The sequence below is a fragment of the Leptodactylus fuscus genome, chromosome 6, assembly GCF_031893055.1.
Source record: "Leptodactylus fuscus isolate aLepFus1 chromosome 6, aLepFus1.hap2, whole genome shotgun sequence".
Lineage (NCBI taxonomy): Eukaryota > Metazoa > Chordata > Amphibia > Anura > Leptodactylidae > Leptodactylus > Leptodactylus fuscus.
Window position 1 is genome coordinate 54,357,270 of NC_134270.1, and position 27,138 is coordinate 54,384,407.

General features: G+C 42.8%; 1 protein-coding gene across 8 annotated transcripts in view; it reads right to left on the reverse strand.

The window, feature by feature from the left end:
- Window positions 1–27,138, reverse strand: part of MTOR (mechanistic target of rapamycin kinase) — a 100,312-nt gene that overhangs the window by 64,565 nt on the left and 8,609 nt on the right. For 3 of the 8 annotated variants that reach the window (XM_075279958.1, XM_075279960.1, XM_075279956.1), the window contains exons 9-28: window positions 26,769–26,955; window positions 25,634–25,762; window positions 25,286–25,530; window positions 24,771–24,983; window positions 24,486–24,691; window positions 24,136–24,258; window positions 23,882–23,965; window positions 22,991–23,083; window positions 22,765–22,899; window positions 22,378–22,507; window positions 21,886–22,136; window positions 19,959–19,979; window positions 19,336–19,362; window positions 14,279–14,365; window positions 11,970–12,137; window positions 10,657–10,701; window positions 10,460–10,504; window positions 8,517–8,629; window positions 5,910–6,072; window positions 5,713–5,805 (exon numbers count right to left, since the gene is read on the reverse strand). In XM_075279958.1, coding sequence (XP_075136059.1) covers window positions 5,713–5,805; window positions 5,910–6,072; window positions 8,517–8,629; window positions 10,460–10,504; window positions 10,657–10,701; window positions 11,970–12,137; window positions 14,279–14,365; window positions 19,336–19,362; window positions 19,959–19,979; window positions 21,886–22,136; window positions 22,378–22,507; window positions 22,765–22,899; window positions 22,991–23,083; window positions 23,882–23,965; window positions 24,136–24,258; window positions 24,486–24,691; window positions 24,771–24,983; window positions 25,286–25,530; window positions 25,634–25,762; window positions 26,769–26,955 — 2,558 coding nt within the window. The remainder of the gene's footprint in view (window positions 1–5,712; window positions 5,806–5,909; window positions 6,073–8,516; window positions 8,630–10,459; window positions 10,505–10,656; window positions 10,702–11,969; window positions 12,138–14,278; window positions 14,366–19,335; window positions 19,363–19,958; window positions 19,980–21,885; window positions 22,137–22,377; window positions 22,508–22,764; window positions 22,900–22,990; window positions 23,084–23,881; window positions 23,966–24,135; window positions 24,259–24,485; window positions 24,692–24,770; window positions 24,984–25,285; window positions 25,531–25,633; window positions 25,763–26,768; window positions 26,956–27,138) is intronic. The other 5 variants (XM_075279962.1, XM_075279961.1, XM_075279957.1 and 2 more) reach the window with 4 other exon arrangements.

Below are 27,138 nucleotides of genomic sequence, written 5' to 3' on the forward strand. Positions count from 1 at the left end.
CAATAACAGCGCAGGGGAGGTGGGACAGGAACTACGACACCGGGGGCATTGAAAAAAATTGGAAAAAGTCATTGGCTGCCGAAATCAGGTGACCTCCATTTTAGACGAATAGTGGATTTCAAATCCGGGTCATATGAGAATGTGAACTTTGTGACTATGAGACAGGGATAGCTGTACAGGCAGGGATAGCTAGGGATAACCTTTATTTAGGGGGGAATGTTATTAAAAATAACTTTTTGGGGCTCTATCGGGTGTGTAATTGTGATTTTTGTGAGATAAACTTTTTCCCATAGGGATGCATTGGCCAGCGCTGATTGGCCGAATTCCGTACTCTGGCCAATCAGTGCTGGCCAATGCATTCTATTAGCTTGATGAAGCAGAGTGTGCACAAGGGTTCAAGCGCACCCTCGGCTCTGATGTAGCAGAGCCGAGGCTGCACAAGGGTTCAAGCGCACCCTCGGCTCTGATGTAGGAGAGCCGAGGGTGCACTTGAACCCTTGTGCACCCTCAGCTCTGCTACATCAGAGCCGAGGGTGCGCTTGAACCCTTGTGCACACTCTGCTTCATCAAGCTAATAGAATGCATTGGCCAGCGCTGATTGGCCAATGTATTCTATTAGCCTGATGAAGTAGAGCTGAATGTGTGTGCTAAGCACACACATTCAGCTCTACTTCATCGGGCTAATAGAATGCATTGGCCAGCGCTGATTGGCCAGAGTACGGAACTCGACCAATCAGCGCTGGCTCTGCTGGAGGAGGCGGAGTCTAAGATCGCTCCACACCAGTCTCCATTCAGGTCCAACCTTAGACTCCGCCTCCTCCGGCAGAGCCAGCGCTGATTGGCCGAAGGCTGGCCAATGCATTCCTATGCGAATGCAGACTTAGCAGTGCTGAGTCAGTTTTGCTCAACTACACATCTGATGCACACTCGGCACTGCTACATCAGATGTAGCAATCTGATGTAGCAGAGCCGAGGGTGCACTAGAACCCCTGTGCAAACTCAGTTCACGCTAATAGAATGCATTGGCCAGCGCTGATTGGCCAATGCATTCTATTAGCCCGATGAAGTAGAGCTGAATGTGTGTGCTAAGCACACACATTCAGCACTGCTTCATCACGCCAATACAATGCATTAGCCAGTGCTGATTGGCCAGAGTACGGAATTCGGCCAATCAGCGCTGGCTCTGCTGGAGGAGGCGGAGTCTAATGTCGGACCTGAATGGAGACTGGTGTGGAGCGATCTTAGACTCCGCCTCCTCCAGCAGAGCCAGCGCTGATTGGTCGAGTTCCGTACTCTGGCCAATCAGCGCTGGCCAATGCATTCTATTAGCCCGATGAAGTAGAGCTGAATGTGTGTGCTTAGCACACACATTCAGCTCTACTTCATCAGGCTAATAGAATACATTGGCCAATCAGCGCTGGCCAATGCATTCTATTAGCTTGATGAAGCAGAGTGTGCACAAGGGTTCAAGCGCACCCTCGGCTCTGATGTAGCAGAGCTGAGGGTGCACAAGGGTTCAAGTGCACCCTCGGCTCTCCTACATCAGAGCCGAGGGTGCACTTGAACCCTTGTGCAGCCTCAGCTCTGCTACATCAGAGCCGAGGGTGCGCTTGAACCCTTGTGCACACTCTGCTTCATCAAGCTAATAGAATGCATTGGCCAGCGCTGATTGGCCAGAGTACGGAATTCGGCCAATCAGCGCTGGCTCTGCTGGAGGAGGCGGAGTCTAAGATCGCTCCACACCAGTCTCCATTCAGGTCCGACCTTAGACTCCGCCTCCTCCAGCAGAGCCAGCGCTGATTGGCCGAATTCCGTACTCTGGCCAATCAGCACTGGCTAATGCATTGTATTGGCGTGATGAAGCAGTGCTGAATGTGTGTGCTTAGCACACACATTCAGCTCTACTTCATCGGGCTAATAGAATGCATTGGCCAATCAGCGCTGGCCAATGCATTCTATTAGCGTGAACTGAGTTTGCACAGGGGTTCTAGTGCACCCTCGGCTCTGCTACATCAGATTGCTACATCTGATGTAGCAGTGCCGAGTGTGCATCAGATGTGTAGTTGAGCAAAACTGACTCAGCACTGCTAAGTCTGCATTCGCATAGGAATGCATTGGCCAGCCTTCGGCCAATCAGCGCTGGCTCTGCCGGAGGAGGCGGAGTCTAAGGTCGGACCTGAATGGAGACTGGTGTGGAGCGATCTTAGACTCCGCCTCCTCCAGCAGAGCCAGCGCTGATTGGCCGAATTCCGTACTCTGGCCAATCAGCACTGGCTAATGCATTGTATTGGCGTGATGAAGCAGTGCTGAATGTGTGTGCTTAGCACACACATTCAGCTCTACTTCATCGGGCTAATAGAATGCATTGGCCAGCGCTGATTGGCCGAATTCCGTACTCTGGCCAATCAGCACTGGCTAATGCATTGTATTGGCGTGATGAAGCAGTGCTGAATGAGTGTGCTTAGCACACACATTCAGCTCTACTTCATCGGGCTAATAGAATGCATTGGCCAATCAGCGCTGGCCAATGCATTCTATTAGCGTGAACTGAGTTTGCACAGGGGTTCTAGTGCACCCTCGGCTCTGCTACATCAGATTGCTACATCTGATGTAGCAGTGCCGAGTGTGCATCAGATGTGTAGTTGAGCAAAACTGACTCAGCACTGCTAAGTCTGCATTCGCATAGGAATGCATTGGCCAGCCTTCGGCCAACCAGCGCTGGCTCTGCCGGAGGAGGCGGAGTCTAAGGTCGGACCTGAATGGAGACTGGTGTGGAGCTATCTTAGACTCCGCCTCCTCCAGCAGAGCCAGCGCTGATTGGTCGAGTTCCGTACTCTGGCCAATCAGCACTGGCCAATGCATTTCTATGGGGAAAAGTTAGCTTGCGAAAATCGCAAACTGACAGGGATTTCCATGAAATAAAGTGACTTTTATGCCCCCAGACATGCTTCCCCTGCTGTCCCAGTGTCATTCCAGGGTGTTGGTATCATTTCCTGGGGTGTCATAGTGGACTTGGTGACCCTCCAGACACGAATTTGGGTTTCCCCCTTAACGAGTTTATGTTCCCCATAGACTATAATGGGGTTCGAAACCCATTCGAACACTCGAACAGTGAGCGGCTGTTCGAATCGAATTTCGAACCTCGAACATTTTAGTGTTCGCTCATCTCTAAAAGGGTCCTTTTCTTTTTTTAAGTCACCAAGCACAGCTCTGTACAAAAGGCTGAGCTCAGCCATATTTTTTTTTTATTTTACACAGACTTTTGCCTTTAATGGGTGAATTGGGTCAATGAAACCGGATGCGCACACGCAGTCCTTTTTTCCAAATCACAGACAGCAAACAGCTGAGCAACTCAACTATGCATTTAACTATGTCAAGTTAACGGGATTGAGCTGGAATATCAGGAATAAGAAGAAGGAAATGCTGATCGGAACGGGTGCTGAGAGCTGCACCCCACTGATTTAACATTGATGACCAGTCCCAAAGAAAGGCCATCAATTTTAAAGATCCAGGTAAGTCCTTTAATGTCTACGTGGTCAAACATTTACCCTATCTGAATTTCATTATGTTGTGGAGAGTACACAAATATTCTATTTCTTGAAGCCCACAAATAAATTTTTATTCTATTTTTTTTAAAGGATTCTTCACCGTGTCTCTCTTACTCCTCCTAAAAATGTATGAATAGCATTACAAGTGAGTACACACCTATAATATCTGATAGCCAGCAACGACTAAACAGTGTCAGACTATGAGCAATACATTATTTTGTGGCAATAAATGGATATCCAGCACTCCGTAACTTCTTTATATAAAAGGTATAAGTTTATTTCGGAGACATGCTCCCTTTAAAAGCCGAGTATATACAAAGCATATGGTGGTGCAGATAGGATGGTAACGAAGAAACCGACGTGTTTCGAGGTTATTCACCTCTTAGTCATGGTTTACAAACAAACAGACATGTGTATGTATATATACTGTTTAAAAACAAATGCCGGAAACCCTCCCGTCTGCACCAAGACGAAACATCCATATGGATACCTATTCGGAGTGATGTTCTGCCACGCATGCGCAATAAACATAATGCGCATGCGCGGGACTTGTAAATGGTCCGATATCCTTGTGCCGCGGCTTCTCTATGAGTTTTGTTCCCTGCATCGGTCCTGTGTGTAAGCAGGACTATTATACCATGCATGTATTGTATAGCAGTTTATTGATCATTGCCTACTATGAAAGCAGGGTCATATTTACTTATATTTATTTTTATTTTTATATATAACACCCTTTATATCTGTGGCTCAGTCTTAACTTTAACTTCAATTTTATTTTAGTATCCGGTGTCCATTATTCACTGCATATTTATCATTGGAAATACCTATATTTCTTTAGAGTATACATCCATTCAAATTAAGAACTAATAGTATTTACACAGTTTTGGATAAATTCATCATTCTGTGTATACATATTCTTATATCCACATACTCTTCTAAATTTTCATCATATTTTTGGAGAAAGTTTGAAGAGGTAATAGAATTAAATTAACTAGACAAAAACCTAAAAATACTCTAACAAAACATGTTTATTAGATCATGAATAGAAACAAGGACTAATAGTTATAAAATAAATATTTTTAATATAAAGAATAGTCACAATAAATGGGGATCCAACATAAAAATATTTTTGACCTTTTTATAATATTTAACATCCACTTTTTATTTTTATGACACACTAATGTCATGAAAACCCCACATATACATAAATACAGGTAATCCCTTATTTATTTATTCATTCTTCTTTTTTGATACATCTTAGCTCACTATTTATAAAACTATACAACTATAATGGATTATCAATATGCTATTTTTCAACTTATTGTGAACCTAAAAGTTCATTGGGTATTAATCTGTTATTTTATTATTTTCTCATTTCTTATTCATGATCAACATTTCACTATGTTTTCACATGTCAGGGTGTTTAATTGTGCTTCAATTATCACATTGTATCCCCTCCGTGGTGTTTCTATTCCTCTATGACTTAATGGGATTGAGTCTTATGTTTTCATATGCCAGGCTATTTATTTGTGTATCAATTAGCACATCGGATCTCCTCGTGGTGTCTCTATTCTTCTACGGCTTAATGGGATTGAGTCTTATCTATCCTTAATTCAGTTCATAGATAAACAATCATTGTCTCTTGTGATGTCTTTCATGAGCTTCCATGTCAGGTGAAGTCTAATGAAATTAATGAACGGATGTTTCGTCTTGGTGCAGACGGGAGGGTTTCCGGCATTTGTTTTTAAACAGTATATATACATACACATGTCTGTTTGTTTGTAAACCATGACTAAGAGGTGAATAACCTCGAAACGCGTCGGTTTCTTCGTTACCATCCTATCTGCACCACCATATGCTTTGTATATACTCGGCTTTTAAAGGGAGCATGTCTCCGAAATAAACTTATACCTTTTATATAAAGAAGTTACGGAGTGCTGGATATCCATTTATTGCCATTCTCTCCTTACCTACCGGAAGGTTCTCCGTGCATCTCCAGGATACTTCTTTGGGTCTCATTCCGTCGGATAAAAGTAAGACAATAAGCTATCTATTATTTCATGCATTAATGCGAAGCTGTGACTCTACTCTGCATAGTAAGACATTATTTTGTGGTTGATGATTATTTTTCTTACAGAATACCTGTTTATTCTCATGCCATTACCTTTACGATCCTGCAGGTCAGGACCTCATAGCGCTGGTGTAAAATCCTGTGCTTTAGCAGTACTTTGTTCACCATTGGTATAAAAATTTGGTACTGAAAAGAGATTCAAAAACTTACATTAAATTAATTTACAAGCAGTAGAATAAAAGACTCTGCAGATAATCGTGAATTTATCTGTAAGATATCACTGCATGCACCTTCTTCCCCAGCTGAAAGACCAATGAGGAAAGTGTGTCCATGGCAGTCTGTCTTAGCTCAGGGCAGACATCTAATGTACGGACTATAGGGTGGATGATCCGTGAGGCATAGTCTGTGAAATCCAGTGATTCGGTCAAGCGATCCACAGTTTCTAGTGCTGCCCTGAAGAGAGAGAAAAAAAAAGGATCTGGTTTATACATTCAGCGAAAAAATGAAGATGAAATACGGCAACATAGTGTTAATGCAGCGGTTACAAAGTATGACATAATGAAAGGAATTTGGACATGGCTGAAAAGCAAATGCCAACCTACAGTCTCCTCATACAGCAGCTGACCCCCAAATTGGACTAACCATGCAAGAAGCATTAAGTGCACCCCTCCCTCCCTCCCAAAGCTATATAGCTCTTTCTATAACAATCCATGACCATAATGAGGATCAAGCCTTTAGACCGTTACATATTTGTGTCTGTGGAAAGAGACATCACATGCACATTTCTCCAGACTGAAAGCTAAACCATCTGTGCCTGGCCAGAAGTGCTACCAATAAACATAAAGCTCTGCAAGGATTCTCTGGGGGTTCGTCTTTTATTAGTGGACACACAGAAAATATTACTTTACAATTAGACTACAATTTTACAGCCCGTGGAGGGCATGTATAGGGTAACAGATCAGATGCTGCTGCTTGTTAGGTAACATTCTCCTAGATTTCTCCATCTTGGAGATATTGTTCGCTTACACAGATATTTCCTTAAAGCGTACCTCCAGTTATAAACACATTTGCATAAAAGAATAGTACAGGTGAGCTCTGCAACATATCTTATTAGAAAAATATGTTTTCAGGCATATTAGTTTATGGAGAAGGGAGAGGGGATACAAATAATTGCAGTTTCTTCACTCTGCCATTCTCAAAGCTTTTAACACTGCTTGGTTTTGCAGATGAGAGGCTAGAAGTGCAGAGAATGAGGTACTACATCAATTAACCGGCAGGAGAATCCTACTCCACCCCTCCCTGCTCCATAGAGATCTGTGCGTGACGTGAATACAGAGACGTAAAAATTCAAGATAAGGAACCGGAGAACAACTTAATATGATGAAGGAAAGAGATCTTCTCAATGAGGATAGATTACAAAGTTTATTATATTCACCTGTACTATTCATTTATGAAAAAGTTGTTTCTAACTGGAAATACGTTTTACGCTAGGTTCACACCTGCGTTCTTCTTTCCGTTCTGTGCTTTCCGTCTTCTGCATGCCAGAAGACGGAAAGCACAGACCGGGTCCGGCCGTGAGCGTTTTATGCTCTCCGCCGCGAAACCGGATTTTTTTATCCGGACACAGAGTGCTGCATGTCCGACTCTGTGTCCGGATTATAAAACCCGGTTTCGCGGCGGAGAGCATAAAACGCTCACCGCCGCTCACGGCCGGACATCTCTCTCACCCATTCAAATGAATGGGTGAGAGAGACTCCTGCAGGTTTCCGTCTCCTGCCTCTGTTTTAGGCAAGAAACGGAAACCTGCATAACGGAGTTCACAACGCTGATGTGAACGAGCCCTGATATGACAATTCCCTGGCACAATTCTATAAATGGACAGCGGTAGCAATATTAGATGAGGATACTAACGCCTTGTCTGATACAACTTCACTTTAAAGAGGACCTTTCACCATTTTTCCCACAGGCAGTTCTATATACTGCCGGAAAGCTGACAGTGCGCTGAGTTCAGCACACTGTCGGCTTTCCCGATCTGTGCCCGGTATGAAGAGCTTACGGCCCGGTACCGTAGCTCTTCTATGGTCAGAAGGGCGTTTCTGACTGTTAGCCAGAGATGTCCTTCTGCCTCGCGGCGCCAATCGCGCTGTGCTGTGAGAGCCGGGAGGAACGCCCCCTCCGTCCCTGATAACACTCGTCTATGGACGAACACTGCGAGCAGAGGGAGGGGGCGTTCCTCCTGGCTCTCACAGCACAGCGCGATTGGCGCAGCGAGGCAGAAGGACATCTCTGGCTAACAGTCAGAAACGCCCTTCTGACCATAGAAGAGCTACGTTACCGGGCCGTAAGCTCTTCACACCGGGCACACATCGGGAAAGCCGACAGTGTGCTGAACTCAGCGCACTGTCAGCTTTCCGGCAGTATATAGAACTGCCTGTGTGAAAAATGGTGAAAGGTCCTCTTTAATTAAGTGGTCTATAATATGGGCATGGCTCCGCCTAGTGTTCAGGAGGGAGACTGCACTTGTTATAACCGTACTTAAACAGGTAGCACCATCAAATACATTTGAACGTTGTGGTTTCAAGCACTGAGAGTCCCAGTAACCAGAAGCACGGAGGACAAGATGCACCCCTCTATGCTCCATGTGAATAAAGCACTGGTACACTTGTCCAGTATTCCATTCACATTCATGGAACTGCCAGAGATAATCTTCCCCACAGCTCCAGAGAAATGAAAGGAGTGCTTGTCACATAAGTTCATCAGCACTTTATTCACATAGGTAACATAGGAATTCTATCAGTCCTTCGTCTCCTGATCACTGCAAATAGCTATAAGTATATAGTATATAAGTAAGGTGGCATAACCAGCCAGCCAGTTAACCCCTCCCACAGAAAACTTACTTCCGGGCTGGTAAAGGAGAATCCGGGGCGTCAAACAGCTTTACAATAGGTGGTAAGAGGAGATGAAGGTAATCGTCTAGGTTAGCTCCAAACATCTGTATTGCATTCAGGAGCTGGAAAAAAAAAAGAAAAAAAATACACAATAACGATAAAAAAAAAACCATAAAAAGAACTAGGAATATTACAGGGATTCCGAAAATGACGTATTTAAAAGGGAATATGTCACCCGAAAATAAAACTTCATTTAAAAAAAATAGGTTAAACAGATTTTTTTTTTACAAATTTTTGGAGAGTTTTTTTTCAATGTTATCTATATTTAAAATAAGCTGAATAATATTCTGACTTCTTGTTTTCTATAGATTTCTTTTCAGCAGCCCCCTCATATGAGTCCAGTTATATATGAGCGGCATACGTCATCCTATAGGATACAGTGAAGTATCATGTATCTGTAGAGAAGACACAAATCACCAGTCACAATAAATGATGGTCAGTGTTTATGGAGTTCCCTCTAGATCAGATCTAGAAAACTCTCCCATAGAAGTCAGTAAAGTCTGCACCAGACCATTCCGTCTATAGCCCATCGTCCAACAGCAAGAAACAGGACTTTTGTAGGCTTAGTGGCAAGAGTTAGAATTGCCATATTTTTTTAAAAAACATTTAGGGTAACTTCATACCGTTATTTTGCAGGCAGCTTTTTGAGACGGACCCCACCTCAAAATACGGCTGCCAACTATCACATTCATTTCAATGGGAGTCAGAAGCAGATTTAATCCTCTAGTTGAATTTTCAGACTGAGGGGGAAAAAAACAAGTGTCATGACTTTTCTTCAGGCGGATTCCACTTCGCAAATGCCATTGAAATCCCACTGAAAATAAGAAGCAGGAGGGAAAAAAACCCCCAAAAACTAGCTTTTTTTTTGCAGCAGCAGCAGTTTTTTTTTTTTTACAAAAACTACTAGCCATTTTTCCTGTCTCCCATTCATTTTAATGGGGTTTGTAGAAAGGTCATGACACTTTCTTTTCCTCTAACTGAACAATCAGCTAGAGGAAAAAAATCTGGCTGACCCCCCACTGAAGTGAATGGGAGAGCTGGGAGTCGATTCTTGAGGAAGATTTTGAGGCAGATTCTGCCTCTAAAACCCACCTGCAAAAAATGTGAATGTACCCTTACATAAATTGGAAGATTAAAAGAATCAAAAATTCTTAAATTTTTTTTAATGTAAAACCTGATTTCTAAACAATAGGCCATTTACTGATGACATTTTCCCTTTAAAGTGTACATGAGATTTCATCACAAGTTGAGAGAACTGCAGGGTCTTGCTTGGCAAACTGTTCTATGGCTGTCTAAGCCTTTGTTTGGGGAGTTGTATTCCTTTTTCAGCCCTACTAGCCCCATTCTGACTACTACACATTTAGCATTTCTTTAGGAGGCAGATGTCCTATACATATCTACCAGTAGTTTACTGCTTCACTCTTCTCGCCCTTCATATCTCATGATACTTTGCAGCTACCTCTAGGCAATGAAATCCCTCCTTATACCTAGAATACTGCAGACTGTCTCCTGTTATATACAGCATTCATACGATATGCCCTGTAAGAAGTAACTGTATAATAGGAGAAAACAAGTAGCTAACAAACACCCCAAAAAACCAAATATAGAAGGGCCAGGTACATTGGACTCCAAATATATGTTAGAATATAACTAATAACACAGAAAAATAATCAGATGTCAAAAAAAAAAAAAAAAAAAACTGCTTGCTGTCAATGATACCATCAACCACAACACACAAGCAGCTAGTCAGGCGCTGTACACTCACTTCTGCAGACCTGCTGAGACTGCAGACTCCTCTCTTAGCAGTGTACAGGCAGGGATCACAGAGCAACAGCTCTGTCTATAAACATGCAGAGACTGAAGAAAAAAACTACCCCTTCCCCCTTCACTACCTGTATTGAGTCTTGAGCCTCCTGGCCTTTAAGGACGGACTTTCCCTAGTAACAGGGAGTGAACAGCAAATTAGCAAAGAGGGATGGGCATGGTAGGAACTTTAAAGAGGGGTTTTTTAGGCAGAAAAACATCAACATTTTTAAGGTGATATTCCCATCTCCGGGACATTTAAACCTACCCCTTCCCCCTTCACTACCTGTATTGAGTCTTGAGCCTCCTGGCCTTTAGTGGCGGACTTTCCCTAGTAACAGGGAGTGAACAGCAAATTAGCAAAGAGGGATACACCTAGCAGCAGGAACTTTAAAGAGGTTTTTTTTTAGGCAGAAAAACAACAACATTTTAAAGGTGATATTCCCATCTCCAGGATATCATTTCCTAAGTTTCACACCACCTATTATCTTGGTCTAGTTGTCGGACAGATGATTCAGTCCCTTTTCCCGCCCAGCTATATTGTCTTCTCTTTCTCTGAAAAGTGCTCTGAGCTAAAGAGTCATGGTAAAGAATAGTAGAGTGTCTCTGATATCTCTATATGTAAATCCAGAGATGTGCATTTAACAAAGCTTGAGCTAACTGACATGTTTTACCCAATATATTGCTTTATCTATTTTGGTCTGTTTGTAACATACTGCTAAGGGCTCGTTCACATCTGCGCCCGGTCTCCGTTCATACAGGTTTCCGTTTCCTGCACAAAACAGAGCAGGAGACGGAAATCTGCAGGACTCTTTCAAACCCATTCATTTGAATGGGTTTGAAAGATGTCCAGCCGTGAACGCCGGTGAACGTTTTATGCTCTCTGGAGCTAAACCGTTTTTTTTTTAAACCGGACACAGAGTCAGACATGTAGTACGGTTTCGCGGTGGAGAGCATAAAACACTCACCGGCGCTCATGGCCAGACCGGCCGGACCCGGTCTGACAAGTTTCCGTCTTCTGCATGCAAACGGAGTCCGGGCGCTAGTGTGAACCCAGCGTTATTAAGTCTCCTCACGGATTATAGCTTGTTGCCTAGCTTTCAGACCAACTCTATTATCTAGCTCTAGTGGTCGGGTAAATGATTCAGTCCCTGTTCCCAGCCAACTATATTCTCTTCTCTTTCTCACTCTCTTTGCAAAGTGTTCTGAGCTGCGGGCCCTAGTAAGGGACAAAAAGTGACTTGCTCAGCAGTACCTCTTATCTCTTTACGTAAAAACAGAGATAACTGTGCAATTGATAGTGATCAGTGTTCATCTTGGAACATGCTACTAGCCTGAGCTGAAAACCAGTGGAGTGGAGATGACAAGGGGGAAGGGGGCAAATCCGGAGATGGGAAAACACCTTTAGATAAAGTACATTACATTTTGATCCAGAATTACATGCTCTATGATATGAGACTATGTTGTCTGAAAAGTTAGTAACCATTTCAAGAAGTTGTCCAACTTGGAAAACCACTTCATGTGGGATGGGTCTCTGAACCGTTGGCTTCTTTGAGAAAAACATTGCAATTTTAAGAGAAATTTGAAAACATATCTTACCTTAATAGTCACAGAGCGTGCAGCACTAGTGTCATGCATAAAAACACGCAGCATGTGAGGGATGAGTTGCGGTAGATAAAGCTTGAACTCTCCTCCTAGTGCTAGTACAATCTGTTCAACGAGCAAAATGATGGTGCTCTGAATGGGATTATTCATGGTCCAGTAATCCTGGAAGAAACAAACAAGTGATATTACAGTTACCAGCTACAAAGTCAAACATATACAATTTACACTGACAGCAATGACTAACTTTAAAGACAAAGACAACAAAGGACTTGTGCCATCTTAACAAATTATCCCATATTTACAGGATAGGAAATAACTCGCAAATCAGTGAGAGTCCAGCTGCTCAGGTGACCACGAATCAGAGGAATGGGAGATTTTTGTCCCACATTCTAAAAGGAGCGGTTCTTATGATTAGAGGGTCTGGTAGCCGCCAGAATTTTCACTTTAACTGAAGATTACCCAAATAGAAATTCCTTAATAGGATTAAATGAATGAAGTTAGCAAGTCAACACTTGGCCCCAGGAGAGGTAATAACTTGCTGAACACCTGGATCTGTATGCCGAAACCCCCACCGATCACAAGAACAGGGGTCCCTTGTAACTCTATTAAAAGCTGTTACATTAACTGTCTATGCTGGAGTGTGTGCTGTCTATCTATCTATCTTAAAAATATTAATGAGCAGAAGTGCACCTTCATGTTCTGCCTTTCTATTCATATACGTACCATATCTTGTGATCCATTGGGACCCCAGCATCTGGAACCCCCACCAACTGCCAAGTTATCACGTATCCTGCATTAAAGGGATCCTATCATTAAAACTCATTTTTTTTCTGCCTAACACGTAGGAATAGCCTTAAGAAAGGCTATTATTCTCCTACCTTTAGATGTCTTCTCTGCGCCACCGTTCGGTATATAAACCGTTTTTTGTCGGTATGTAAATGAGTTCTCTAGCAGCACTGGGGGTGTGCCCCAGCGCTCAAACAGCACTGGGGGGTGTTCCCAATGCTGCGAGAGAACTCTCCAGCGCCGCCTCCATCTTCTTCAGGAACGGGTCTTCATTGCATCTTCTTCTGGTGGTGGCTTCAAACTTCTAGGCCTCGGGCAGCCGATTGCACATGCCCACACAAAAATGGCCGCTTACAATACTGTGTAAGCAGCCATTTTCTTGTGGCCAGCTGGCATGTGCAGTCAGCTATGCCCTAGGCCTGAGGCCTAGAAATTTGAAGCCTTCGCTGGAAGACGACCCAAAGAAGACCCATTCCTGAAGATGATGGAAGCTGCGCTGGAGAGTTCTCTCGCAATATTGGGGATGCTCCCAGTGCTGTTTGAGCGCTGGGGACCGCCACCAGTGCTGTGAGAAAACTCATTTGCATACCGACGAAAGCTGAATTATAAACCAAACGATGGTGCGGAGAAGACATTTAAAGGTAGGAGAAGAATAGCCTTTCTTAAGGCTATTCCTACGTGTTAGGCAGAAAAAAATGAGTTTTAATGATAGGATCCCTTTAAAGATTTTCTCTAACCAGCTTTGTGGTGACATCTGTTGTCTTGATCGTTTGCTAAAGGATATGACCACGAATACAGGAACTTTCTATAGTCTGGGACTTGTCAGGAACCCAGTCATTATTTTCTTATTGTAGCTGGGATATCAGGCAGGGAGACTACATGTATCAGAAGATATCCCGGCCACAATAACGGAATCATAGCTAATTTTCTGACCTTAGAAAGGTCCTGCATTCATGGTCGTATCCACTGGCAAACAATCAAGACAACAGCTTGTGACCACAAGATATTTAGAGAAAATCTTTAACATTCTGAAAAATATTTAATTACTTATATTTGCAAAAATGTTTAACTTCTAATTATTTACATATATAAAAACAGTTGCGTTTATTGGAATACCCCTTTAACTTGTTATAAAGCAATGGCATAGTGTTATGCCATACCACATACAGCTCATGGGTAACAGAGGCAATTCTCTTCACACAACCACTTTCATTTTTCATTTCCTTCTCACCATCTTCATCCCATAAGGATGGTGATTATAAACTTCAGATATTTTATAATGACTGAGGATTTTCTCCCAATGACTTACAAGGCAATGAACAAGTTCTATCAAGAAAATTCAACTAGCACCACAGATAATTCCTCAGAGAATGTAAAGCCATTACCTAAGCGGAAGGTATTGTTTTTACCCATCACTTTTTTTCTAAAAATAGTGTAACTTCAATAAATGACATCATTCAAGTCAAGACAGATTGTCATCTCTGTGATGGAGCTGAAGGAAGAAGGGGAATACTTACTTTTATCAAGGCAAAGATGTCATCCATGTAAGGGCGAATGTGGCTCCGCACAAAGGAAACTAACATTCCCAACTGCTGGAACATAAACTGCAGAGAATATGTGAAAGTGGAATTAATGTGCAAATCTAGTGTTCGCATTACATCATGTGTCTGAGAGCTCTTAGAGGATACACATACACTGCAATTATTAAAGGGATTCTACCACTAAATAGCTATTTTTTCTGCTTTAGACGTCGGAATAGTCTTTAGACAGGCTATTCGTCTCTGACCTTTAGACGTGGTCTCCACTGCGCCGTTCCTTAGAAATCCCGGTTTTTACCGGTACGCTAATGAGTTCTCTCGCAGAAATGGGGGTGGGTCCCAGTGCTCAAACGGCGATGTGGGCGTCCCCATTGCTGCCCAAGAACTCATTGGACTCCAAATACATGTTAGAATATAATTAATAACACAGAAAAATAATCAGATGTCATAAAAAAACTGCTTGCTGTCGATGATACCATCAACCACAACACACAAGCAGCTAGTCAGGCGCTGTACACTCACTTCTGTAGAGCTGCTGAGGCTTAGACAAGCTGCAGACTCCTCTCTTAGCAGTGTACAGGCAGGGAACACAGAGCAGCAGCTCTGTCTATAAACATGCAGAGACTGAAGAGAAACCTACCGCTCTCCACTTCACTACATGTATTGGGTCTTGAGCCTCCTGGCCTTTAAGGACGGAATTTCCCTAGTAACAGGGAGTGAACAGCAAATTAGCAAAGAGGGATACACCTCATGGTAGGAACTTTAAAGAGGGTTTTTTTAGGCAGAAAAACATCAACATTTTTAAGGTGATATTCCCATCTCCGGGACATTTAAACCTACCCCTTCCCCCTTCACTACATGTATTGAGTCTTGAGCCTCCTGGCCTTTAGTGACGGACTTTCCCTAGTAACAGGGAGTGAGCAGCAAATTAGCAAGGAGTGATAAACCTAGCAGCAGGAACTTTAAAGAGGTTTTTTTTTAGGCAGAAAAACAACATTTTAAAAGGTGATATTCCCCATCTCCAGGATATCATTTCCTAAGTTTCACACCACCTATTATCTTGGTCTAGTTGTCGGACAGATGATTCAGTCCCTTTTCCCGCCCAGCTATATTGTCTTCTCTTTCTCTGAAAAGTGCTCTGAGCTAAAGAGTCATGGTAAAGAATAGTAGAGTGTCTCTGATATCTCTATATGTAAATCCAGAGATGTGCATTTAACAAAGCTTGAGCTAACTGACATGTTTTACCCAATATATTGCTTTATCTATTTTGGTCTGTTTGTAACATACTGCTAAGGGCTCGTTCACATCTGCGCCCGGTCTCCGTTCATACAGGTTTCCGTTTCCTGCACAAAACGGAGCAGGAGACGGAAAGCTGCAGGACTCTTTCAAACCCATTCATTTGAATGGGTTTGAAAGATGTCCGGCCGTGAGCGCCGGTGAGTGTTTTATGCTCTCTGCCGCGAAACCGTTTTTTTTTTTTAAACCGGACAGAGTCAGACATGCAGTATGGTTTCGCGGCGGAGAGCATAAAACGCTCACCGGCGCTCACGGCCGTGCCCGGCCCCAGTGCTCAAACGGCGATGGGGACGTCCCCATTGCTGCCCGAGAACTCTCTCCAGCGACGCCTTCTTTTTCAACCTCCCCTTTTTGCATCCTCCCCTTCTCTCGTCGTCTTCGACGCCTGCGCAGTCAGCTTTGCCAGCGAGACACTAGTAGAGCCGACTGTGCATGCCGGCCATATTTTCGAGGCCGCAATTGCGCGCACACGCAGTACGCTTCTCGAAGTCTTCGCCGAACAGAGCATAATGCACATGCTCAGTAAGGTCTGTACAGCCATCCGAAGCCTGAATGACTTCACTCGAATGTCAGAGGGCTGTACAGACCTTACAGAGCATGCGCAGTACGCTCTGTTTGGCGAAGACTTCGAGGAGCGTACTGCGCGTGCGCACAATCACGGCCTGGAAAATATGGCCACCGGCCGGCATGCGCAGTCGGCTCTACTAGTGTCTCACTGGCAAAGCCGTCTGCGCAGGCGTCGGAGATGACGCAGAAGGAAGACGAGGAGAGAAAGGGAGGATGCAGCTGAAGAAGGAGGCATCTCTGGAGAGTTCTCGGGTAGCAGTGGGAACTCCCCCATTGCCGTTTGAGCGCTGGGGCCCGCCGCCCATTGCTGCAAGAGAACTCATTAGCGTACCGGTAAAAACCGGGATTTCTAAGGAACGGCGCCGCGGAGACCACGTCTAAAGATAAGAGACGAATAGCCTTTCTAAAGCAGAAAAAAATAGCTATTTAGTGGTAGAATCCCTTTAAACATCAGAAAGACGTCAATCACATAAAACAGGTATCAAACCTGCAGCTCAAGAACACCAAATGTATTACACAGACATACATATTAAGGGTGGTGTCAAACAGGGTTCAAGTTGCAGTCCAGCTGCATTCAGTGCCAATGCTTTCACTCACTGCCTTTCATTATTACTGGTCGCAGAGTTTCACCACTCACAGTCTGCCAACGTTTCTTTCATTTGCTGTAATACTGTGAATGCGGAACCTGGACTGCTGAGGGCTGGAACCATATCGTCTTTAGTGACGAATCCAGGTTCTATTTGGCATCTGACGACGCTCAGGTTTGAGTATGGAGGACTCGTGTTCAGTAGTTCACTCCTGCCTTTGCTGTGGAACAGCACACAGATATAACTGCTGGAGTGATGATCTGAGGAGCCATCACATGACAGTCGGTCACCCCTTGTAGCGTTGTGAGTTCGGGAATATGTGACATCCTGCTGCTACATGGGTTGCCTTTCATGGCATGGCTTCCAGCTCCCCATATGCAGCACAGGAATGCCTCCGCCAGATTATAACACTTCTTTGGCCTGCCCAATCACCAGAATTATTGCCATTCGAGCATTTATGGGACCAATTGGGATGCCAGCATCAGCAACCTATCAGTGTACAGGATCTATAGGCCCAGCTGCAATATCTGTGGCCACGGGATACCCAACAGAACCTGTATGTCTCCATGCCCAACCATATCTCATCATGTATCTAGGCTAGAAATGACCTAACAGGGTACTAGAGTTTTCAATTGAACGCTTTTACCCAACAAAGGTATCTCCACTCTAATATTGTAATCACTTACATGTACCATTCACATATAGAATGTTTTATTCAATTCCATAGTACATTATTTCTTTTATTATTTTAACTAATTAAAGAAAAATGTGGATTATCAGTCCACGGAGAGGGAGAAAAACGGCTATCAGAAAATACACATGCTCCAGCTGCTACATTTAGTGACTATCATAGCTCTCAGTAAGACACATTACAAAATGTGTTATATTCATCTGTTCTTTTCATAAAAGTATTCAGGAGATTTGGACCTCAGTAGAAGATATAGTAAGATCTGACTTTTAGGCCTCAAGCAGATATGAAAAACAGAAATGTGAGATTTTATTCTTAGCATCTGTCACACATCCATTTTTAGAATGATGAAAGTCAATGGGTATACGCATATAAACAGGCTGAAGCCCCATGTTGCAGAAACGCAGCTTTTTTTTTGGTTGCAGATTTTGCTGCGTTTTGTTTTCCCAAGGCCAGGAGTGGATTGAGCCGAAGGGAGAAGTAGTGATACATACAATATATACTTTCTAAAACTTTTGTAGCCATTTTTGGCTTTGGCCTGGTGGACCCAATACTAATCTGAGACCCTCAAATAATATTAAAGAGGATGGAGATTCTGGATCATCACCAGCAAATAAATGGATTAAGACTGGTGAACAAAGCTCCGGTCTTAAAGGGATCCTATCATAGAAACCCCTTTTTTTTTATGAGTAACACGTCGGAATAGCCATTGTCTTCTCTGCGCCACCGTTCTCCTACATTCCTGGATCTTGTCGGTATGCAAATGAGTTCTCTCGCAGCACTGGGGGCGGGCCCCAGCGCTCAAACAGCACTGGGGGCAGCCCCAATGCTGCGAAAGAACTCTCTCCAGCGCCGCCTCCATCTTCGTCCTCTTCTTCTGACGCAGGTTTCCGACTTCTAGGCCTCAGGCAGAGCAGACTGCGCATGCCCACAGGCCACGAGAAAATGGCAGATTGCACAGTATTGGAAGCGATCATTTTCTCGTGGCCTGTGGGCATGTGCAGTCTGCTCTGCTCAAGGCCTAGAAGTCGGAAACCTGCACTGGAAGAAGACGACACTGCTGACGAAGATGGAGGCGGCGTTGAAGAGAGTCTTCTCGCCGCATTGGGGCCACCCCCAGTGCCGTTTGAGCACTGGGGCCCGCCCCCAGTGCTGCAAGAGAACTCATTTGCATACCGACAAGAATCGGGATTGTAGGCGAACGGCGGCACAAAGAAGACAACGAAAGGTAGGAGACAAATAGCCTTTCTTAAAGAGTTTGTCCCATAACAAGGATCCTATCTATACTGCTAGTTTATGTGGATTTAAGACTTTTACTAAATACATTGCTTTATCAAAACTGCTTTGTTTGTTTGGATTTATTCACTTCATTGTTGACACTGCGTTTCTATGACCACGGGGCTCATCTGCTGAGTCCCCAAGTGATATAGCTGTCTACTCATAGGGAGGGAGGAGGGGCTAAGTGCATGGGAGCGAGTCTGTATTTCTTAGCTGTTCCTGTCTCTGCACCACACATGTAGCTCCCTGCTCTCAGATAGAGGAGGGGAGAGGTGAGTGCTGGAGCTGCTTCCATTTCTGAACTCTATCTTCTGCTCTCCCAGTCATCAGCTCTCCTAATTGAATTTTGTTGATAAGGCAGTCTGTTACCTCTGTATGCGTTGCATGTGAAACCCCGCCCACCAATTGACGCTGAAAACCATAAAGTAAAATGTCTTTACAGCAGCAAAGGGTGGTGAGCAAGGGAAATGGGAATACCCCTTTAAGGCTATTCCGACGTGTTACTCATAAAAAAAGGGGTTCTATGATAGGATCCCTTTAATAAATCAGCCTCATTGTGTTTAGGGGTGGACTATCACTTTAAATTTCTCCCATGAAGAAAGATCTGCAGTGTGACATACCTGAGGCGACATCAGCCCTGTCCTCTGCTATGCCAAAATCCAATGAGAAGAGCAAGAGAAGAAAGGAAATCTCATTAGGTTGATGCACGTGAAAACAAAATGGCAACATTCTGCATCAAGATATGTTGTGCATGGACATTTTATACAGCACACTTCAGAACCTGGATATATTTTATATCTGAAATAATAAACGTGCTCTGCAATTAGATATAACTAATGAAGTTGCCCCACAAAACAAAACAAAAAAACACAGTTGATGCCCCACCCTCTGGGACATCAACTGTTTCCAGAAAACATTGTTCCTGATCTTCTTTCTTGGTCAGAGAAAGATGAAAATGTTGTCCCTGCAAAAAGGGAGTATCAGAAACAGAGAGACTGGCTTAGAAGCCACTCATTCTCAGCACTCTATGGGTCCCAAAGGCTTCACACCCACTTAACTCACTTTAATGATCAACTCAGTTAATGAAAACAAAAGTAGTTGTCCTCATTTAACTAGGCCTACCAGATCTTCCTCATCCAACCAGATCTACTGCTGGTTTCCTAACCAGATCCTACTTCCTAAGTTCTTATAAGCTGCATATGTATTTTGTTCTGTTAAACACTGGAGTTTCTTCTTGACTTACTTGAGGAGAAGGTTGGTGAGACTGTAAAAGAACAAAAAAGAAAAAAGAAAAGAAAAAGGCTTTTAGACAACGCTCACCTAAATGTTTTAACAAGAAACTGCACTGTTACAACATTACAAAAGACATAATGAAGCACGACAAGCTGTCAGCAAGTCATTGCTCAACTCACGTAAATCACACACAAATGTCCCCTAACCTGAGAAATGTCTGCAATTGTAAACTGCAGAGTTCTCCTATAACCCCTTCCTGCATATGGATGTACCATTATGACCCAAGTGCAATGTTTTTACCGCAAAAAGAAATAATAAATTCTTAAAGGGATCCTATCATTCAATCACTTTTTTTTCTAACAAGTCGGAATAGCCTTAAGAAAGGCTATTCGTCTCGTACCTTTCGTTGTCTTCTCCACGCCACCGTTCGCCTAAAATCCCGTTTTTTCTCAGTATGTAAATGAGTTCTTTCACAGCACTGGGGGTGGGCCCCAACGCTCAGACAGCACTGGGGGTGGCCCCAATGCTGCGAGAAAACTCTCTCCAGCACCGCCTCCTTTTCTTCTGCAGTGAGGTCTTCACCATGTCTTCTTCCAGTGGAAGCTTATAACTTCTAGGCCTCGGGCAAGCTGACTGCGCATGCATAGTATTGTAAGAGGCCATTTTCTCGTGGCCGGCGAGCATGCGCAGTCGGCTTGCCCTAGGCTTAGAAGTTATAAGCCTCCACTGGAAGAACACACGGTGAAGACCTCACTGGAGAAGAAGAGGAGGAGGTGCTGGAGAGAGTTCTCTCGCAGCATTGGGGCCGCCAAGAGTGCTGCGAAAGAACTCATTTACATCCCGAGAAAAATCAGGATTTTAGGTGAACGACGGCGCGAAGAAGACAGCAAAAGGTAGGAGAAGAATAGTCTTCCTTAAGGCTATTCCAACTTGTTAGTTAGAAAAAAAAGTGATTGAACTATAGGATCTCTTTAAGGGCACAGGAGCTGCTTCTGTGCCATCAGCAGCCGCAAGCTGTAATATAAAGTCAAAGATAGGGATACAAAGGTTAAGATCACAGTGATTGGACCCGGCCACTTAACCACTTAGGCGCCATCAAATGTGACAGAGGGAAAGGGCTCTCTGTCAGTTCAATGGCGTCCAAGGACATGGATTTCCACAGTAGTTGAGTGTCAGAGTGACAAAGGCAACAATGCTATGTAACCCCCCCCCCCCAAAAAAAAATAATAAAAATAAATAAATAATAATAATGTAACAAGTACCGACCCCCCACCCCCCAAGAATAACTTAAAATGTATTGAAATATTTGAAAGAAAAGAAATCTGAATGTGAATGAATATAACTCTCGCATTGTGTAAAACAATGCAGACAACTAAGGTGGAATTGTGGTTTGTTTTTTTAATACAAAACAGGTTTTTACCAAAAACGGTGAAGCATAAAAGGTCATAATCATGCACAGAAAAAAGCTAATGTTACTTATAATACAGGTCTATGGCACATAAAAATGCAATAATAGAAATGCCACCCAACCCCCATTAGGAAAAATTAAAAAAAAAGAATCAATATTAGTTAAACAATAAATTATATGTATCCCAAAAGGTGCCAATAAAAATAAAAACTTGTTCCACAAGTCTATTCCTCTGAATAGAGGGAAAAAAAAAGAAAAAAAGAAATGTTAGGGCTCTTGGAATGCATCCCAACCTTAAGGCCCTAAAAAGGCTGGACCTTAATGGATTAAGGCGAATACATTTCTACTGCCCTAATCCAAAAAATATAGATTTATCAAGTCAGTGGCCATGATACAGTAGTCTGAGCCCTGAACTCTCAAAACCACAGAATCTTGCAGTTTTAAGAAACTACTTTGCCCTTAGCAGGTATTTGTGTAAGAGACAACTGCAGAATCCATAATGTAACATGGAAGAAGACTGAACCCGTACCTCTCTTATGTTGTTGTCACACAGGCGGATAACGCTCAGGAAGGTCGGCATCACCTGAGGTAGAAACTGCACGCACTTTAGTCCTAGAGACTTGAAGATGAAGGTTATTGCTTGCACTACCATAGTGTGATGGTTGGATAGAGACTGGTCCCTCAGGATCCGCATCAATGTGACTACAGACACGGCTGGATAGAACTCATCCAGGGGCAGGTTCCCCATATTAACCAGCATTTCACTGGTGCTGTAATCGGCTGTAGACAAGCAGGAACAGAAAGAAACATGAATAAAAAGTCTCCAAATAGACCAAAGTCAATCCAAACTGGTGAGCAAATTAAAAATACATTATAAAATAAAAAAAAATACTACCGCCATCTGAGTTGGTTTCTAATTGGTGAGCTCAGCAAACCTGCAGCCTTGTCAGACACCATCAGATAATAAGTTATTTTTACTGTATTATCTTTCAAATGATAACTAAAATGACATGACAATTACCAGAGTCCTGATTGGCCTTGGATTCAGATAAGCTCAGGGCTGAAGCATCTCTGGACTGGTCGATCATTCCTATATTTACTTTGTGTTTGTAAGGGTCCAAAGCACCTAGGAGACCCAGCACACGGATTGCCTACAATGAAGAATCCAGAAGAAATAAGCTTTCAGGTAAACATAACGATTTATTTCTTTACTATGGTATGGCTATGTTCACCCAGCACCTGAGACCTAATTTTGGTTTATACGCCTACAATCTTTAACATAGCACGCTTTAGACAACATTTGCTACTGTGTGCCTATACAATGGCTGATATTGTAAAATCTTTGATGGCAGGCTCAAACACAATGTGTACACAGCCGACAATTTACATTCACAGCATGGTAGCTCACCTCCCTGCGGATTCCCTGATTTTGCTCAGTTTTCAGGAAATTAAGTAGCACTTCCAGCAAAGAGGGATACTTCCTGTACGGCTCCACCACATATCCAGTGCTAGCCACCAGCTGTCCCAGGGTCCATAGGGCAACCTATGATGGGGGGGGGGTAAGGAGAATTCAGAGTACTGACTAGGAGAATTTCATTCATTCCAGTTCTTGTCACTGACAATGCATCACAAACCTGTCTTTTAGCCAGCAAGGAGGAGTCCTGTAGCATGTCCATAATGATCGGGAACAGTTCATCCATCCACTTCCTCATCTCTAACCCGCTGACCTAGTTATAGGAAATTTGGTAAATAAAGTTAGTTACTTTAATGTTAGATTATAACATTAAATGTTCTAGTAAAACACATAGGGCCCAGATTTGTGCCTGTTTTTTTTGTGCATTTTACTTCGTTTACACTATGAATGTCTCTTTGTAAAAGTGAAGTGGTCACGTGGCTGTGGCTTAGTACCAGAATTTAGGCAATTTTTTTTTTTGTCAAAAAATTACAATGTGAAAGAAAGTTTCATTCCACTCCATGGCATATAAAACGCGGCATCATTTTAGGCAGTGCAAGTCAATGGCAGTGACCTACGGTGTAAAAGATTTATCAACTAAAGCACACGTGGTCATAAGTTTGTTGTAATATAGGTCCTACTTTTGACAAAAGGTGGATCATAAAGTTTTATGTCTCTGGGAAGTCACTAGGTTCTTTGTAGGTCGTTAAGATCTAGTTTGGTTGGCAAATTGAGATACGAGATGTGTGAGAGTCAGACACAGTCAAGAACCTCAAAGATCTGCTGTTCGGGAACAGCGTGTCTCCCAGTAAAGATAACATGGAGGGAGCTGCGCTGCTCACTCACAATACAATTTGTAGCGGCAGGTTTTGTTATTGAAGTACCTTTAAATTAAGTCTATGGAGAAGCATCGCAGTACCAAAACCCGCAGCTACAACTCATATAATAAGTGAGCAGTGCAGATCCCAACATGCAAACATCACTAGGAACAGCACTGTTCTTATTCTAAGCACAGGCCATAAATATAAGAAACTGGATCATCCCTTTAATGGAAATTATTATTTATCCTTACCTGGGCTAGCTCACCAATCGTTGCCAGGACATTTGTCACAACTCCTGGATTGGGATCTGGATCACGCAACTTTAAGATAAGCGCCTGGGAAAAAGAAATAAAGAACTTCACAGCAACTGACTTAGTAGTATTGCAATCTACAATACTGCTAGCCTAGACTCACTTCAGGGTCACAGGTTTACCTTTCCTCCATACCTGACAAATTAAAGTTTCATATCACAAATGCAGGATATAATAATATCATAGATCTCTACCTTAAGGATGGGCTCCATGTATGGTCGGATCAGACGTGGAGCATTGGATACAAGGTGTCCTAACATGCGAGCACTTTGCTCCTTGTTCCTTCCAACACCGCTGTGCTCTAGCTCTGTCAAAATCTGAAGATAAGAGCAAAAATATAAGAAAAAGAAGTTACAAGATTATAAATAAAACAAAGACAATGGCACCCATATAGACTCATTATACAAACATGGTGTCCAAGGGTAGGGACCAGAAAACAAGACGGGCTGTCAAACCAAGCTGAAAGGATCACATTCAGATGATGAGCCAACCAACCCATATACAATACTTGAGCTATTCTACAGCATTATCAAGTACTATTTACCTGGATGAGCATCTTACGAAGGAAAGGCATGACAAAGGCAGGATTCATACTGCTGAGACGCCCAATAGTGCAGATGGCCAGTTCTCGTATCTCAAAAACCTCATCATTTAGAGCTACAAACAGAGCTTGAAGATTCTCAGCTTGAGCCAAGTGAGTATCAAAGCGTTCATCCAAGGATGCCAGGACACAGTAGCGGATGTCGGGATCTGCAGGTTAAAGCAAAGAGTGAATGCTGTCCTTGTTATCATTACAAGTATTTTGGTGAAAAGATCCATTTAGTTATACCTGGGTCTGTAATTCCAACCACTAGTAGTTTGCTCAAAACATCGGCCACCACCTGGACTGCAGTCTGACTGACATGGCCATGTCCACTAAGAAGCTGGATTGAAGGTGTGAGAAGACGGGAGCAGGTACGTGCGGCCTCCATCCGAATCTCCTTGTGCTCGCTATTCAGAAAGTGATCAGCACAGTGGCGCACAAACTGAGTCAATGAATGACCTGCATAATAAGATATTAATACGGTGAAACAAAATCAGAAAAGGAACTATGTCATAAATCTGGATAATGGCATATGAAACTCTGAGAACACAGGAAATCATTGCCTACATCCAGGCTCAATGCCTGAAGAGCTGACGTAGTAAAGTGGCTTTCTTAAACATACAGCCCCCCCCCCCCCAAAGTTTTGGGGTTTTTTTTAAATGACTTTTTGCTGATCTGTTCAAACATGTCGTAAAATAAGGAAAAAAAAACAACAACAGAGACATAAAAAGAAACATTACTTACAAAAACAAACCACTTACCTTCAAATTCAAAGGTGCCTAAAGTGCGGAGCGCTAAAGTAATGCTGCCCACATCACTGGATTCAGGGATATTAGTGAGGCTAGGTGAGGACAGCTGCTGTGCAAGGCCTTTGGGCATCCCAGGATGACGCAGAGGCTTGTGCATAAGAACTAGTGACAGCATCTTTAAGAGTCCATCCTGAATATCTTTCTTCAGCTGTGGGATGTGCCGACTCAGGTCATAAAGGACAGCTGTTAAGGCAGGGCTGAGGACACAACACAATAAAAAAAAATATATACACAAAAATAAATTAAAAAAATACATATTATATATTATATATACACACCAAAGTATATATTAAACCTTACCTCAGCCCAACAGACAGCATTGGTTCCAGTAGTTCTTTAATTTCCTGTTGGATGGAAGGACCCATCGCTCGAGCCAGCATACTTATACAAGTAAACACTGTGGCATCCACTTGCATAGATTTCTGCCTCCTTAATGCAAAAAACATGCACAATAGACTGTGAGTATTACATTCTAAAAAACATTAAATCTTAAAATCCGTCACTAAAACAGATAGCCTGGGTTAAGGTGAATTAACACTTTGGCTTTCTGATCAGGGCCCCCATGATCAGATATTAGATTTTTCCTGATATACTAATGAGCTGTTAGGTATAACAAGAGAGACACAGTTGCTCTCATCACACTATGTTTTCAAGCACAAAGTCCCTCTTTCCCTCCCTGCTACAACTGAAATGGATACTGCCTGGCCCTGTCAATCACAGAAAGGGGATTGTTCTTTGGTAAGAAGAGACGTCCTCCTCGCACCAAGCAGCTCATGAACTTATCAGGTAAAAGTTAGTATCTCAGCAATGGCAGCACCGTTGGGAAAGAAATTTTTTTTTTTTTTACTTGAGTCCTGGCTTTCTGACTGTGCTTATATGTTAGTATTGACTGTTCTGATGACAGACTCCTTTTGAAGCAAACTCAATCTTATAACTTATCTTATTACAAATACTCTCACTGGATAACATAAATCAATAGAACATGTGAAACTCTGTAACATGTTGTACATGTTCCCCGGCGCGTTTTTCACAAAGATTCTGCAGAATTTTCTTCTACGGACTTTCTGATTCTATTACACCTATATGGAAAACATCAGAGATTCCATAGGTAGAACTGACATTCTGTGATTTACAAGAACGCAAGTGCAACATTTCTGCTGTGGAATTTTTTTCTGCAATCTGTGGATGAGATTAGCGGGAATCCCATTCACTTTGTAGGTACTGTGAACAAAAACGTGGTTTTTATTCACAACCTAAGGGCCCCAGCCTTAAGGAGATTTTAAGATAGAATACATGGAGAGAGAGTAATTTTCTTCTTGTTAAGACATATAATTTCACAATAATATATTACAGGGTTTCTATTGATTTATGCCAAGGTTGAGTGCACACTTAAAGACTCACTTGATAAATAATGGGGATACACCAACACACTTACTTGTGAGCAAAATCCTTAGGAGGGAGAGCAGCTTTGACATGTTCAAGGATTTTAGGCAGGTAAACCCGTATCTCGGTCCTAACAGCTACAGAGATGAGACCAAGAGCTTGGAAGGCCACGGTGCGCTCCTTTTCTTTGCGTACACAGGTCATTAAGTGGCTCATGGTGTCTGGGAGGTATTGATCTGCTATGATAAAGAACACCAATATCCTGGTATTTAATAAGACGTTACATCAATAGAATAAAACCATATCAGGCAAACAATGTATTTCTGATGGTCCTGTTCCAGTGACAGTGTTCTAACAATATATACTTTTCTTTGGAAGTAAAACCCATTTAAGTCACTAAAAGTCCCAGCGAAGCTCTCTAA